At 45.8% G+C, this 17,154-nt stretch overlaps 1 protein-coding gene across 2 annotated transcripts in view; it reads right to left on the bottom strand.

Moving 5' to 3' along the window:
• Nucleotides 1–17,154, bottom strand: part of FARP2 (FERM, ARH/RhoGEF and pleckstrin domain protein 2) — an 82,139-nt gene that overhangs the window by 47,815 nt on the left and 17,170 nt on the right. For both annotated transcript variants that reach the window (XM_059822493.1, XM_059822494.1), the window contains exons 2-5: nt 14,063–14,167; nt 12,612–12,654; nt 3,339–3,417; nt 1,735–1,832 (exon numbers count right to left, since the gene is read on the bottom strand). In XM_059822493.1, coding sequence (XP_059678476.1) covers nt 1,735–1,832; nt 3,339–3,417; nt 12,612–12,654; nt 14,063–14,167 — 325 coding nt within the window. The remainder of the gene's footprint in view (nt 1–1,734; nt 1,833–3,338; nt 3,418–12,611; nt 12,655–14,062; nt 14,168–17,154) is intronic.

Below are 17,154 nucleotides of genomic sequence, written 5' to 3'. Positions count from 1 at the left end.
ACAGTGCCCTCATCTTGAGTTTTGGCCTCCCCTTCACATATTCAACGCCTTTCAGAAATGACGCTGTGGATATAGAAAGAGATTTACAGAAGAAAAAAGCATGACTCGAAAGCGTGGAACACCTTCCATCTGGTAAGACGTGACAAGATCAGAAGTCTTTGGCTTGGAAAAGAAAATCATGAGGCAGGCAGAACATATGGCAGAGGTATGTAAAAATGCCAAGTTGAGTAAATAAATTTTTAAAAAAGTTATTTACTTTTTCTGATAATAAAATCGGAAGTTACAATATCAAATTAAAATGCGGAAGTTTTAAAAAGACAAAAGGATCTAAGTTATCCTACAAACCTCCCAAAAGCTAAGCTGTGAAGCTCATTTTCATGGAAGGATGCCAAAAAATATAAGTAAATTCAGAACTTAGAGAAATGCATGGAAGCAACGTCCATCAAGGGCAACTAAACAAAGAGACGCGGTCAATCTTTGACTTGGAAAGGCCACGTGCAAAGATTACTGGATGAAAGGAGCAAAGGAAGTATCGCCATGTGCTTGCTCTGTTTCTGAGGGCTTCCCCAACGCATCTGCTATCAACTACTGGCAGAGAAAGGAGATGGGACTAAGTGAACTAATAATCTCATCCAAGACAGCTGTTCTTAAAAAGAACACAGCAATATCCTGTTTAAAATCAAGCCAGCATACGAAACAACAAGAAAAAAAAGAATTGAAAGGCACTTTTGTAAAACAATTTATGTTAAAAATCATCCTATTCTTTCTCACTTCTAATTTTCTAGCAGGGTAGAAGCAAGCGAAGCGAGGCCAGACGCTGAGATTTGCTCACCAGCTCTACACAGCACTGCTGGAAAATCACGAGCAAATTGTAATTGTGTCACTCACTGACGGCACACACACAAGATAGATTTGCTCTTCCAATAAAATCATCATAACTAATATTATTATAATTGTATTATTATATTACAATGCAGAATTATATAACTAATAACTATTTAGCAGCACACGCGTGAAGAGGTATCATGTAACAGCTTTTGTTTTAAGCCAGCAAGGAGGCACAAAACCCCATTTCTGCAGCTCAGGGTAGATCTGTAAACACTGTATCATTTGGCTGCTGCTCGAACTGATTCGGTGTCTGAACCCATCCAAGTTTTTCAACCTGCTCATCTTAAAGGCCACGTTTTTAGGTCTTTAGGTGCTTACGGACGGAGCGTGCAGCGACGTGGAGAGCTTCCAAATCAACTGCTTCCCATTTCCACTTGCACTCCCAGGAAGGAGGACAGCTGCTGACAACTCTACTGTTGGATTTGTTCTGGCACGTTTCTAGTTTTATTTCAGCCCGGTCTCTATACACTTATCTCCCCCCAGCCACAGGGAAATTGAGAAACGAAGCCAAGGAAGCACGGAGGCAGATGGGAGCAGCTGGCTGGATGATGAGGAGTGGCAGTGACCCGGTTCGCAGAGCCGTGGAAAACAGACAACAGGCAAGGGCTTTGGTTTCGTCCGGTCTCCGTAAAGCCAAAGTTATCTCGTACATAAGCACCAGCTGTTCCTCACCACAGCTAGCCCTGATGATAATCCCAGCGTTCAAAACCAACGGGTTTACTGCATGTACAGAAGGAAATACCGCGAGACAGAAAATGCTTTTATTTACCAAAAGCTTCTGCACGCCGTTTAACTCGGGTTAGCGATGGCAACGGCACCCCGTGTCACCACAGTTGAGATACTCACACTGCAGAAGGTGAGAGACGAGAAGAGCGGCCGTATTGTCGCTGCAGGTCAGTCGTTCCTCTGCCAAGTCTCTCTTGATTTGCAAGGCGAAGAGGTACCTGAGAGAGAGTTACAAGTACCGGAGTTACAAGTACCACCTTGACACGTGAAAGAACGATCAAACAACTGAGCAGGGGTTTATAAAACCAGCATCTCCTAATTCTTCCTCTCTCCAAAAAACAAGGTAAGACAGAAGCCTTGCTACCGAGGACGGTCAGATCAAACCAAACAACCCATGACTAATCCAGGGCAATTTATCAGCATAAATGAACACGCAGGGACAAGGACGCAGAAGGAAAACCACGCTTTTAACAAGTTTGATTTGTGAGGTTAACGGTTTTAGCTGGGAAGAAACTTTATGAGCAATTTGAGTGATTTTATCTATTAGAACAAGGATGGGAGAAGATCACCGATTCCGATATCTTGTTAGGAAAAATAAGGAGCATTTCTGCTAGCACTCAATGAAGTGGTTGTATTTTCCACGACTACAATGTTAGCAGCCTTCAAAGACAGTAAGAAATTAAATTTCCTTTTCTTATACCACTATACTCGTTTAACTAAAGTACTTCCCAAACCAGTTGCTAAAGAGGAATAGATTTCTGTTTAACAGTTTTGTGTAAGTAATAACCTGCCTGCAAAACACACAAGGATAGAAGAAAAATGGGGCAGCCTTGAAAGTGTGCTGATAAGGACTGATTTAGTAACCTAAACCAATTTTAGTATATTTTTAGGAAAGTAATGCTGGCAAGTCGTTTGTGCTTTCCTTTTTACTTGAAAGAAGGTGAAATAAGGACTCCAGTAAACAGGAAACAACTCATTACCCTAAACCTTTGAACTGACAGACTGATCAATATTCTTTACCGAATTACACCCTGAAAGAGAACAGTAATATTTTTTTAAAAAGAAGAATTAATTTTAAAACATTATGTATCACATTCTTGATGCAAAAAGATAATAAAAGGTATACATATTCAATGCGTGGGGGTTTTTTTTAAAGTACTGTAAGTATGTATTAAAGACCTCTACAAATCATGCTCTGTTTTCTGCCTGTCTGGCTAAGCTATCTTGGTTTCTTCAGTACACTCACAATAAATTGTACATATCATTAATAGCACTATGAAATACCTAGAGCTCTAAGCACAGACCAGAATTCCACAAGAAATACTCCATAAATAGACAAAAACAGTAAAGCGCGTCTGCTGGTTGTAGTCCACTTGAAGTGTGGACTTCAGAAGTTTAAATGATAAAACATTTATTAAAATAGGTACTGATTAGTTTGTACAGGTACTGTTTATAAATATGAGCATTTCCTCTATTCCCTGTCTCTTTTGACACGGTGATGTTTGGCAAGCCTTAACCTGCACTGTTTTCTGCTTTGAAAAATATTTTTTCCGATAACATTTGGCCGCCAACATGTGCCTGCGAAAACTGACGCTAAGAAAAAGCGCTCTTTCGCTCACCTTCAATGTAAGTTTTGTTTGGAAACAGCTGCGATGTCCTCCTACTCTTACCTTCCTTTTGTTTCAGTAGGTAATGCAAATCAAATTCTTCAAAAAATACTTTACCTAGTATATTCCTCTTGCAACTGCCCCGGGTCTGGAGGGAAAAACTTTACAGCTAGACGAAGCATTGTAGTCTTTGGTCCTATAAGAAAAGTTAGTCATTTCACAAAAAACTCTTGTTCTTCGTAAGCGCATGCATATTATATTTTCCAACACGCAGAGAAATACAACGCACACGAAGTCTAGCCAGCTTTTCAGCTTGCCAACTAACTATAGCCGGCCTATAGGATATAGATTGTCCATGTCAACGGAGATACAGCAGTTTTCAGAGGAACTATCTCTACTATTTCCAAGGCAAGCCTGCAGTCTAAATGCTGTAAAATATGGTTTCGTGCAACGTGAAAGCTATAATACCCCAAAGCAACTACTTGACTGCATACAAAGGCATCGCAGATGACCCAGTGAGAGGATCCCAGAAGGGGAAGAGCGTGGAGACGCATCCCACAGGCTCTCCCGACACCAGCCGCCGCCAGAGCTGGCGAGGAGCTAAATCCACGAGTCTGGCCGGACCCAGCTGGCTCCTCGCAGAGATAAAAGTGCATTTGCAGCCTGCCCCCAGCCTGCCCGTTAATACCCATTTCTTCCCATTTTTAACACTGTTCTTGTCAATCTCATCAACAGGGAGAAAATTAATTTAATGTTTGAATCTAAATGATCCTAAGTAACTATTTGGCATAGTCCATAATGCTCTTGCGTAACATTTTACAACAAGAAAACCCAATGGACGGCATTAACAGTTCCAGCATCACGACTCAGCCTGCTGAACCGGCTGACTCGATGCCCACAATCCCGTTACACCACTATTTTCAGAGGAATGCTATAGGGTACTAGAATCGCTTACCGTGCCACAACTGGGCACCACCGGTCGGTCTGCTGCTGGTTTTCCTGTTCTTAAAGCAGACAAGGCTAAGTATTTTGCAGGCCGTCAGAGCGCTGGCCAACATTTGCTTACAGAAGCCTACTGAGCATCCATCTCGCCTTTGCAAGCATCCCCCGGCCAAGAGGAGGGCTGCTAATCCACCGCAGCCCAATGCTCCACCGACAGCATCTCCACTCAACTGTGGTAGACCAAGACCTGTCCCCGGCATGCACCTTCCCGCGAGGAGCCGGGACGGTCTGCCTTAAGTGCACGGAGCTGGAGAAGGGCTCTCTACAATTACCTGAAAGGGGGTTGTGGTGAGGTGGGTGTTGGTCTCTTCTCCCAATTGACAAGTGATAGGACAAGAGGGAATGGCCTCAAGTTGCACCAGGGGAGGCTCAGGCTGGATATTAGGAAAAATTTCTTTCCTGAGAGAGCGGTGAAGCATTGGAAGAGGCTGCCCAGGGAGATGGTGGAGTCACCCTCACTGGAGGCGTTCAAAAATGTGTGGACGTGGCACTGCGGGACATGGTTTAGTGGGCATGGTGGTGTTGGGTTCATGGTTGGATTTGATGATCTTACAGGTCTTTTCCAATCTCAGTAATTCTGTGAAAGGCAGGACAAACCGCGGAAAGATGGACCCCCTCTAAAAGGCAGAGGAAGATCTGGGAAGGGAAAAACTGCAACCCCTCTTCTTGCTAGACCGTTCTCCTCCGGGTGCTATGGGCAGGATATCCAAATATTTCATGGCCCGACTGAACCTCAAAGCCAGCCCTGCTTATGACCTCCAGCTCCAGCCACCCCAGGACTCTGTGTGCTGCCGTCTCAAAGCAAGCTTAGCCAAATAAAAAAACCCAATCAAATTTGTTTGAGCATGTTGGTAAGCACAAACCAGTGTGCTTTAACTTATTTTAAGCACCAAGATCTCTTAAAGTTTGATAAAGTGAGCAGCACTGGTGAGGCCGCACCTCGAATGCTGTGTTCAGTTTTGGGCCCCTCACTCCAAGAAGGACATTGAGGTGCTGGAGTGTGTCCAGAGAAGGGCGACGGAGCTGGTGAGGTGTCTGGAGCACAAGTCTGATGAGGAGCGGCTGAGGGAGCTGGGGTTGTTCAGTCTGGAGAAGAGGAGGCTGAGGGGAGACCTCATCGCTCTCCACAATGACCTGAAAGGGGGTTGCGGAGAGGTGGGTGTTGGTCTCTTCTCCCAAGTGACGAGTGACAGGACGAGAGGAAATGGCCTCAAGTTGCACCAGGGGAGGTTTAGATTGGATATTAGGAAAAAACTTCTTCACCGAAAGGGTTGTCAGACACTGGAACAGGCTGCCCAGGGAGGTGGTGGAGTCCCCATCCCTGGAGGTATTTAAAAGACATGTGGATGAGGCACTTAGGGACATGGTTTAGTGGTGGACTCAGCAGGGTTAGGTTTACGGTTGGACTTGATGATCTTAAAGGTCTTTTCCAACCTAAACCATTCTATGATTCCATGAAAGTTCAATTTAACCCCATCAGCCCCAAAGTACACTGATTTCTTCCGTCCGCAATACCGACTACCAGACACCAAACGTTCCTGCGCTCACTCGCCCTCTTGGTTTGCTAACGGGGGAATAACAAACTTTGCTTTCTGCCAAGTAGCTGGGAGAACTAACTCTCAGATGATCACAGCTGTCAGAAGAGCAGCTCCCAGCCTCCGATCCCAGAATTACCAAAGCTTTGGTGAACAAAAAACCTAAAATCCGCATCCTAATTACAGTGTAATATCTAGAAATGAAAGGAGGCTGGAAATAACACCCTGTAACGATACACAAAGCTCACATTTGGCAGAGACTAAAACCATACTAAGGATTCTATAGTTCTTGAGACATACCAACTGAAGAAAATAAATAGTTTTAATGATTCTGGCAAAAAGACCAAAACTTTACATCAAATTTCTGAAAATACTCCGAGCTTTTGGAAGACCTTCACACGGTTAAGAATAGACCCGCACATTACTCACACCAATCAACTGAAAAGTATTGCTGTGGGAGCAATTTTGGCTGTGTTTTGAGCATCACTTACATCAAATGACAATAAATATTAAAAATTAAAAACGTAATACTGCATATCTGTTTCTGTAGCATAACTCCTTCTCTTTTTGGTTTTTTCAATCTCACCTTTCCTCACGAGAGCAGAGGGGCAGAATCACCTCCCTCGACCTGCCGGTCACACTTCTTTTGATGCAGCCCAGGATACGGTTGGCTTTCTGGGCTGCAAGTGCACACTGCCTGCACATGTTGAACTTCTCATCAACCAACACCCCCAAGTCCTTCTCCTCAGAGCTGCTCTCAATCCATTCTCCGCGCAGCCTGTATTTGTGCTTGGGATTGCCCTGACCCACATGCAGGACCTTGCACTTGGCCTCGTTGAACTTCATGAGGTTCGCACGGGCCCACCTCTCAAGCCTGTCAAGGTCCCTCTGGATGGCATCCCTTCCCTCCAGCATGTCGACTGCACCACACAGCTTGGTGTCATCAGCAAACTTGCTGAGGGTCCACTCAATCCTACTGTCCACGTCGCCGACAAAGATGGTAAACAGTGCCGGTCCCAATACCAATCCCTGAGCAACGCCACTCATCACTGGTCGCCACTTGGACATCGAGCCGCTGACCACAACTTGTTGAATGTAACCATCCAGCCAATTCCTTATCCACCGAGCGGTGCATCCGTCAAATCCATGTCTCTCCAATTTAGAGACAAGGATGTGGTGCAGGACACTGTCAAACGCTTTGCACAAGTCCAAGTAGATGATGTCAGTTGCTCTTCTCGTATCCACCAACGCTGTAACCCCATTGTAGAAGGCCACCAAATTTGTCAGGTACGATTTGCCCTTAGTGAAGTCATGTTGGCTGTCATCAATCACCTCCTTGTTTTCCATGTGCCTTAGCATAGTTTCCAGGAGGATCTGCTCCATGAACTTGCCGGCACAGAGGTGAGACTGACTGGCCTGTAGTTCCCCGGGTCTTCCTTTTCTCCCTTTTTAAAAACGGGGGTTATATTTCCCCTTTTCCAGTCAGTGGGAACTTCACTGGACTGCCACAACTTCTCAAATATGATGGACAGTGGCTTAGCAACTTCATCCACCAGTTCCCTCAGGACCCATGGATGCATCTCATCAGGTCCCATGGACTTGTGCACCTTCAGGTTCCTTAGATGGTCTCAAACCTGATCTTCTCCTACAGTGGGCAGTTCTTCGTTCTCCCAGTCCCTGCCTTTGCCTTCTGTGACTTGGGTGGTGTGGCTTGAGCACTTGCCAGTGAAGACTGAGGCAAAACAGTTGTTGAGTACCTCAGCCTTCTCCATATCCCAGGTAACCAGGTCTCCTGTTTCCTTTTGGAGAGGGCCCACATTTTCCCTAGTCTTCCTTTTATCACCGACGTACCTATAGAAGCTTTTCTTGTTGCCCTTGATGTCCCTGGCCAGATTCAATTCTACCAGGGCTTTAGCTTTCCTAACCTGATCCCTGGCTGTACGGACAATTTCTCTGTATTCCTCCCAGGCTACCTGTCTTTGTTTCCACCCTCCGTAGGCTTCCTTTTTGTGTTTGAGTTTGTCCAGGAGCTCCTGGTTCATCCATGCAGGCCTCCTGGCGTTTTTGCCTGACTTTCTCTTTGTTGGGATGAATTGCTCCTGAGCTTGGAGAAGGTGACCTTTGAATACTAACCAACTTTCATGGGCCCCTCTTCCCTCCAGGTCTTTATCCCATGATACTGTACCAAGCAGATCCATGAAGAGGCCAAAGTCTGCTCTCCTCAATTCCAAGGTAGTGAGCTTGCTGTGCACCCTCCTCTCTACCCCAAGGATCTTGAATTCCATGGTCACTGCAGCCTTCACTTGAGCTTCATATTCCCCACCAGCCCCTCCTTTTTGATGAGAACAAGGTCCAGCACAGCACTTCTCATTGGCCCCTCTATCACTTGGAGAAGGAAGTTATCATCAACACATTCCAGGAACCTCCCGGATCGCTTATGCCCTGCTGTGTTGTCTCGCCAACAGATATTGGGGTGGATGAAGTCCCCCATGAGGATAAGGGCTTGTGAACGTGAGGCTGCTCCTGTCTGAAGGGTGGCCTGTAGCAGATCCCCACTATAATGTCACCTGTCCCGGCCCTCCCTTTAATCCTGACCCATAAGCTCTCACTTGGCTCCTCATGCATCCCCAGGCAGAGCTCCATGCACTCCAGCTGGTCATTGACATAGAGGGTGGCACCCCTTCATCTCCCCTGCCTGTCCTTCCTAAAGAGCCAGTATCCTTCCATTCCAACAGTCCAGTCAGGCCATCCAACCACGTCTCCACGATGCCAATAAGATCACAGCCCTGCAGGCACGTGCACGTCTCTAACTCCTCTTGTTTATGCCCCGTGCTACGTGTGTTTGCATAGAGGCATTTAAGTTGGCCCCCCCGAGGAAGCTGACTTGCTGGAGTGGCTGGAATTCCTTTGTGCTGCTCTTCAGGTGCTCTCCTGTTGATCCGTGGTACTCCTCCAGGCTCTGGGCATCTATTGCTGGCACTGGCATCAAACTGGTAGGAGTGCGATGGATTGAGGTTCCCCTCCACCGGCAACTTCAGTTTAAAGCCCTCTTCACCAGCTTGGCAAGCCCATGACCAAAGACGGTCTTCTCCTTCTCCGACAGATGGACCCCATCAGCCCCTAGGTAGACCAGGTTTCTCAAAGTGAGTCCCATGGTCTGAGTAGCCGAACCTCTGGCTGTGGCACCAGTCCTGTAACCATTTGTTGACTCGCCAGACTCGACTGGCCCTTTCAAACCCCTTCCCTTTCACCGGGAGGATTGATGAAGAAACTACCTGCGCTCCAGAGTCCTTTACCACCGCGCCCAGGGCTCTGTAATCTTTCTTGATACTTCTCAGACTGCTCCTGGCTGTATCACTGATGCCCACGTGAAACAGCAGCAGCAGATAATAGTCAGCGGACTATACGAGACTTGGTATTCTCTTGGTGACATCCCTGATATGAGCCCCCGGTAAACAGCACACCTCTCTAGACAGTGGGTCAGGTCAGCAAATGGGTGCCGCATCCGTACCTCTCAGAAGAGAGTCACCTACTACTATCACCCTTCACCCCTTCTTAGTTGCGCTGGTTGTTATGCGGGGAGCAGATGGGGCTGCCTTACTCAGCTCCAGCGTCTCTCCTGGTGTGACGGGTCTTTCCTCTTCAGTCTGCAGAGCAGTGAAGCAGTTCTGCAAGGGCACCTCAGGCTTCGGGGGACGTCTCTTCCTCCTCTTGGTCCTTGCCATGGCAACCATCCATTCTTCTGCATTATTGGCTCCCCTCCCTCCTGCGTGAGCCGGCGGAGGAGTTTTTGGCTGCTTAGCCGTGGGCTGTGGGTCCACTGCAGACTGCGCTTGAAACAGCTATCTAACTCCTTCTCAGCCTCCCTGATGTTACGCAGCCTTCTCACCGCCTCCCGCAGCTCAGCCGCCTGCTGCAGGAGGTCCTCCACCTGGACACACCTTCTGCACTTCTCTCCCTGCCCCAGGAGAAAGGTCTAGGCGCTTCCTGCAGTCAGGGGTCTGCACTGCAGCCTCTTCCTTCAGCAGCTCCGTCTGGGTGGAGGCATCGGCCACCGCCGGGGAGATGGTGCAGGCCCCCCAACCGGAGCTGCAGCCTTTGCTCTCAGATGAGTGCCCACCACTCTGCCTTGAGGGTCAGGTAGGATGAGTGCCCTCGACCTGTGCAGATGGACACAGAACGGCGCCCGGTTGTGGGTTATGTGTACTTCAAGCCTCCCACTCAGCCAGTGGAATGCCCCTCCTTCGAAGAGACGCCCTCCCTGTGCGAACACAAAGTTCTATATATCAACCATGTAATATAATACAACAAAAAGTTCTATATATCTCAGAATAGGTCATTAGCCAAGACTAATTTGAAGTAAATATTAAGAATCTAGATCTTTTGTTTCCAGAGAGCACGTCAAAGGCTCAGAACTGCGTGCCTACAATTACACAGCAATGGCTATCAACATAAACGAAGAGGTTTGAGCTGTATTACCTTCAAGTCCATGATAACATCTAACATTCCCCTACTGCTGGGCTAAAAGTTACAAGGTAATTCCAAAATCACTAAATTGTAAAAAACCAAACCAAACCAACAAAAAACCCAAGCCAAAAAAACAACAAAAAGGAACTTCAATGAAACTTCTTGAAGTGAGAATATAGGAAAAGATCGTCCATCCGTGCCAAGTTCAGGCATTTCTTAACAGCATGAGCAAACTCCCCAAATCTCGTTCTTGCAGAATTTCACTTTCCCTTGGGAAACACCCAGCAGCCACACAGGGAGCAGGGGCACGCGGGAGGGAGCAGCCTGCCTTTTGTGTGCATCGCTGCCAGGCTAGCCCGCCTGCACCCAGCTGCCACCCGCCGCCCCGGGGAGCCCAGGCAGAAGGCACCGGGGAAGGGCAGCCGTGGCGTGGCGGGGGAGCGTAGAGGCTGAAGCCAGGGTAGACGTGGCTAGCCCTGCATAGCTGTATCGTCAGGTGTAAACGTCTTTCCGTTATTGCAGCTTTCTTAGCCCCTTACTTCTAAAACGTCCACATTACCACATAGTTAAATTCATTCTCCTCTTAAGGCTTTGCATTCAGCAGTACTGTCAAAGGAGTTCTTAGGAAGACGCTCCAGTGGGATCATGTGTCAGCTACTGGATTCAGTGAAAGATTAGCTTAAATTGCTACACATGCAATTAACGTTCCAACTGTAAACATTTTCAAGGCTTTCTACGGTCATATCTCATTTCAATTTTAAAAACAGCAGAATGCCAGGAAGGCATTCAACTAGCATAAAAAGAAAAAAAAAAAAGAGCTCTCACCCAAGCTATCAAAACTTTACAAATTTAAAATTTATTTCAGAACTTGAACATGTGCCAGACAACTGACTGGTGTCTCCTACAGATTAAGATCAAAAAAATTTTAGAAGACATCTTTCAATGTCACTGGCAACATAACGTGGGTGGTAGACCACCAAGCAGCAGAGCAGCCATAAATTTTAGCACATCCCCGCGGCTTTAAACCAATTTAGAACAATATATGCACCATCAGGGAACACACAGCCATCAGCCTACAGTCTAAGCCAAGTTTCCCCAATTTATATGATATAGAAGAGGACACAGAAGCAGTAATCAAGCGGCATCGCAGACCTGTGGTCCACCAAATCTTTCGACTAAGACAGAACTCCTTCCAGCCAGGAGCGTTGGAAAAACAAACCAAGCCTAACTGCATGGAGTAGATAAAACGGTGGCACTCCAACAGTTTTTTTTCTTTTTTGGGGGATGGAAATAGAGAGTGAAAGTATTACATACCCTCCTAAGGAGGCCTTCTTTTGTAGCTGGTTTGGCTCTTCTGCTTAAAAACCGATGTCGGTAAAAGTTAAAACCATGACCTTAAAATTTAAAAAATCTAGCTAGAAATGGTGATTTCTTATTTTCTGGCAATCAATTCTAGGCAGAAGAGTAACTAAAAACTACTCCCAGTACTAATTTTCAACATTTTTCAATTAAGATTTTGAAAGGAGTAGGAATCCACCACAGCCTCCTGATCTTGTTCTTCCACAGAGCCTTTATAGTCAGAACCAGAAAATAAGCAAAGAGCTTAACCCCATTCTAAGGGGAAAAAAAAGTTTGATCTAATCTTTCAACATCAGAAGAATTAGCATACTGTCTTCTTCAATTATTTTTAGCCTTTAGAGTGCATCTCATATTACTTTTTAGAGTAGCGTAAAGCAAAGATAGCATCGCTACTGCAACATCCTCCTGGCCAAAGAGCAGAAACAAATTTCACAACCGAAGCGCAGAGGACTCTGCAGCTGCAGCCACCCAGCAGGTGGGAGATCCCTACCTCTGCTCTCTTAGCGAAGCTGCTCCTGAGCACATTGGAGAGACTTTTTGAGAATGAGATGGGAACACCCATCCCGCTGAAAATTCCCTGCGTGTCAGAAAGCCCCGAACGCAGCTTTTTGCAGCCCGTCTGAAAGGTGCGGCAACTCTCAGACAGGATCTCGTGACTGCAGATGCTACCTCCTCCCGTGCAAAGGGTGCAGTAAGCCAAAATATTCCTTTTTCTTTCCATCGTAAGACAACACAACTTAGAAAAACTCACAAACTGCAAATGTCATGTTTCACTTAAGCGTAACGCCAGCTGACCCCATCTAGCTAGATACTTATCACAGAAAAAGAATCAGTAAGTCTCCATTCCACCCACCACATACTACATATTAAAAACGTTGGGTTCGCATGCCCGAACAGGAACAACTATCACCCCTACCCAGTACAATTTTCAGGGAAGCATAACCAGTAAATCAAGTAGTAATTGTGAAAGCAACCCACATAAAGCAGATGCAAATTAAGGAAAACTTCCTTTTTTAAAACTACTTACTCCGTACTTGTTTAATAACAGGTTTCATAGGCTCCAGCCAAATCTGAAATTAAAGAAAAAAAAAAATTACAAACTGACATTCGTATTTGCATACAATATGAAAACATCAAAAGTAAATTCAAATAAAGCAGTGATTTACGAGTATGCATTTCTTCCTCACTGCAGTAATGCAGCAATTCCTTTGCTTTAAAAAAACCATGTACTTATCTATTTGAATTGACATTTATCATGTAGCGATAGAAAAAACTCTGATCCGTGCTTAAAGTTCATCTGGACAGAAGAAGAGTCAAGTCAGCAAAAGCACACCACCACTGCTGAGAAGAGAGAAATCACGCCAAACACACGACCGTTAGACAGGAGCCAGGCTGCAGAATCACGGAACGTCTGGAGAACGTGACAAGGTCTAACTTTTTTTCCCTCCCATGCTTTGTCCATCTGTCCTACTTGAGGATTCTTACTCGATATTAATTTCCCACGAATTTTTCTCTTTTGACAAGCACATTTTAAAAGACAGACTATTGTTGTTCTAGGAAAAGGAGCATCCATAAAACTAATGCAAAGTATTCTGGATGCTCAACCTGGTTTTGGTTTTTTTATACCCCTCCACACAAAAAAATTGTAACAAGACATTTATGTTTGGTCCTTACTAGTTACTTCTGTGTCTGAGAGAGCGATGAGGATTTTAACAACATTATTAGATACAGAAACACTTTGGACGCCTTGCAGAAGAAACGGAAACTAAACAAGCTCTACTGTATTTCCTTGGCTCAAGAGCAGCGTGTATTAGTGCTATTAGCATTCTCTGTGTTCTCAGTCGTACTTTCTGCACGTGAGTCCTAAAACTAGAAAAAGTACTAGGAAAAAAATAATGACGATGCAGTTTTGGGAACATTTTCTAGTTCAGAAGCCACATTGTCCTCTGCAAGGTACAGGATATCCTGCAAGGGACAGGATAAGCGACCAGGAGGCTTACAGAGTGCCAGCATTTATCTAGATCAATGATTTAAAAAGCTTCCAGGTCTATATGTCTGCCGAGGTTTCTGTTTATTAGAAAGAGGTTCATAATGACTCTTCAGGGAAATTAATTGACGACTGAATTAACTGAAGATAAATATGAACACTACCAAAATTACACGTTGCAATATGATTTTGTAAGCGCTTCGTAGACAACACTTTGAGTTGATGTTCCCTCTTTCAGAGGGAAGGAGGATTTTATCTGTGTTCCTGAAAGTGGGAACATCAGCAACTATTTAACTGCTTTATACATTTTTTGAGATGTAACAAGAAGTAGAATCTGATTCCTCCCCTCGGCTTTATTAGCTGTCGTTGTTCTGGCGAGCGAAGCAGATTTACAAGAATCAAGAGATAATCCTATAGGAGACTCCAGCAGATTTTGACTGCATTCACCCAACCTTTTTATTACACCGAATTCGTCAGGAGACTGTACATACCCAGTATGACTGGATGTTCTGGAACTCAATCCCAAAGTAATCCGATTCAATCAAATTCAGATGCTTGTAAACTTCTGTCAATAATGTCTGGCCGTAGTATTTTGACTGAGGAAGTAAAAAAAGTAAAATAATACAGTGAGATGAAGAAGTTTACAGCAATTAGAAAAAAATTATAGCGTCTTTAGAAACTGTAGAAAAATATCTCAAAGATTTTTCACATTATTTTTGTCACTGTAAGAGGCAAACATACAATATACAGGCACAGCTCCATACAAACAAGCTTCACAGAACCAGAGGAACTCAAGCTGGATGGGGCTGCTGGAGGTCATCTACATCCAACCTCCTGCTCAAAGCAGGGTCAGCTACGAGACCAGACTAGATCAGCCGCAAACTATTTGCAGCTCCTTCAGTAAACCAGCACCATTTGTTTGTGTAGCTGGACGGTGTGGCTCTCCCCCAGCTGCAGCGGACTGAAGCAGGGGCTGCCAAAACCCTACTCGCACGCACAACCCTTCGCTCGTACCAACACCAGGGACCACGCGGCCACGTGCAACTTTCACACCGGCGAGACTTGAAAACGTAGGCAGATGCTCCAGGCGAGTCCAAGACAGCTGGAGGAAGGCTGGCGCAGGGTGATTTGCGCCCAAGCAGAATTTACGCCTGACTTAGGAAGCCCCGGATGGCCCCGCAGGAAAGCAAGAGCTGTGTGAGCAGGACTTCCCGGGGCCAGGCTGCCCGCTGCCGGGGATCACGCCGACTGAGCGGAGGCTACTCGTCGCGGCACATGCAAGGCCTGTGCTGACAGAGCTGGAACTCGCCTTCTACAAAGGAACAGCTCTGAAAAACCCTCTTTTTTCATACAACAGTCTTCAAGAAAACCCAAGGTGATGGTATTTATTCTGTTAATTAAGAAACAAACAGGAAGGCTATAGTGGAAGCCCAAACACCCTCCACTCGCACTACGCCTTCTATGTAAAGTCATCTGCGATGAAGCCCTCCCTCAAACCCACTCGCTAGCCGTTTTCGCAGTCCCGTTAGGTGTGAAGCCACAAAACTAACATCGGCAGAAAGCAGCTATGGTAATACAGGAGAAAACAGGAAACTTTCACAGCACACCCAAAATAACTACGCTTGGGTCTGCTTATTAAAACATGAGCTTGCTCTCAGCATCTATTATTGCATGATTGTGGCAGCCACCACAAGAAAAATAGCATTTATGAACCCGCACATCAGTCCACAAAAAGAATTCAAAGGGCTTTCGCATCCCCTGTACCTGTTCCAGCAACACACAAAACACAGCAGGCAGAGGAGTGTAGGCTGCAGAAGGAGGTAGCAAGGCCACCGATATCCATAGAATCACAGATGCATTAAGGTTGGAAAAGACCTGTAAGACCATCAAGTCCAACCATCAACCCAACCCCACCATGCCCATTAAACCATGTCCCGCAATGCCACGTCTACACGTTCCTTGAACACCTCCAGTGATGGTGACTCTACCACCTCCCTGGGCAGCCTCTTCCAATGCTTCACCACTCTCTCAGGAAAGAAATTGTTCCTAATATCCAGTCTAAACCTCCCCTGGTGCAACTTGAGGCCATTCCCTCTTGTCCTGTCACTCGTCACTTGAGAGAAGAGACCAACACCCACCTCTCTGCAACCCCCTTTCGGGTAGTTGTAGAGAGCGATGAGGTCTCCCCTCAGCCTCCTCTTCTCCAGACTGAACACCCCCAGCTCCCTCAGCCGCTCCTCATCAGACTTGTGCTCCAGACCCCTCACCAGCTCCGTCACCCTTCTCTGGACACACTCCAGCACCTCAATGGCCTTCTTGGAGTGAGGGGCCCAAAACTGAACACAGCATTCGAGGTGTGGCCTCACCAGCGCCGAGTACAGGGGCACGATCACCTCCCTGCTCCTGCTGGCCACACCATTTCTGATACAGGCCAGGATGGTGTTGGCCTTCTTGGCCACCTGGGCACACTGCTGGCTCATCTTCAGCCGGCTGTCAACCAACACCCCCAGGTCCTCCACCTTCTACCTTGAACCACAGAACTAACCCTGCAACTGTGGCGACAGGGTCTGGCATCCCTCCGGTCGGCCAGTTTATCCGGCAGAACGCACCTCAGGCATTCATGCCACCGAGGTCTTGTTTATTTGGAAAAGCCAGAGTGCCGGATGACTCTACAACTTTCCCATCAAAGCAGGCACACAGTTCTATAATTGACTCTTTAAACTCAGAAGGGTGTTTTAATACTTTTAAAATAAACTTCTCATACTTTTTAAAGTATTAGGCATTATGATAAATCAGTAACAGAATTAGAATAATTTAATAAAACGTGCACATGAGAATATCTAACAGGAAGAATGGGCCACTTAGGTTAAAATAAAGAGGGTTTAAAAAAAGTAAACAAGACGGTGAAAGTTGGGGAAATTGTTTCACATTACTGAAATGCATAAAAATTCAAGAATAATTGCTTCTTACAGGAAAAAGAGATTAACTGTCGATGTTTTTAGAACTGTGCAATTTAGCTAAATACCTCTGTACGACTTCAAACAAAAAAAAGACCAAGTTCAGTGAGAAAAAGTATGACAGCTCTGCAAATCTGAAATAGTTTGGGTAATCGCACTGCTGTGAACAGAGCTGACTGAATCCAACACTATAACCCAGGAGGAAAGTACAGAAACAGGACAGAGAACGGTAAGAGACCGGCTCGTCCTTCTCCTTCATGCTCTTACGAGTCACGGTTACCTGTAAGGGCAACCACGGGTGTGAAGCATAGTTCAGGCAAATTCACCTGGCACAAACATCGTTCATTCAGAAAGTTTCTTTGTATCATGGTGGATCAGGCCACCGATGCTGAAACCCCCAAATAAAACTGCAAATGAGGAGAAATGATCCAGTTCGTCGTCACTTCAGTGGCTACAGAGATGCCGGGTTGGGAGATGACACACTATGGTGAGAAGGAGAGCTCTCCTCTTTTTCTGGACAAGTTTTGCGATGCTTAAAATGGCATTTTCTTTGTAAGAACACAGTTGAATTTTTTTAGCCAAAATCTGTGCTTGCAGAAGACTCTGTGGGTATGGGGTTCGGTTTT

The sequence above is a fragment of the Gavia stellata genome, chromosome 11 (genome assembly GCF_030936135.1).
Source record: "Gavia stellata isolate bGavSte3 chromosome 11, bGavSte3.hap2, whole genome shotgun sequence".
NCBI lineage: Eukaryota > Metazoa > Chordata > Aves > Gaviiformes > Gaviidae > Gavia > Gavia stellata.
This window is presented reverse-complemented; position numbering and strand designations above follow the sequence as displayed.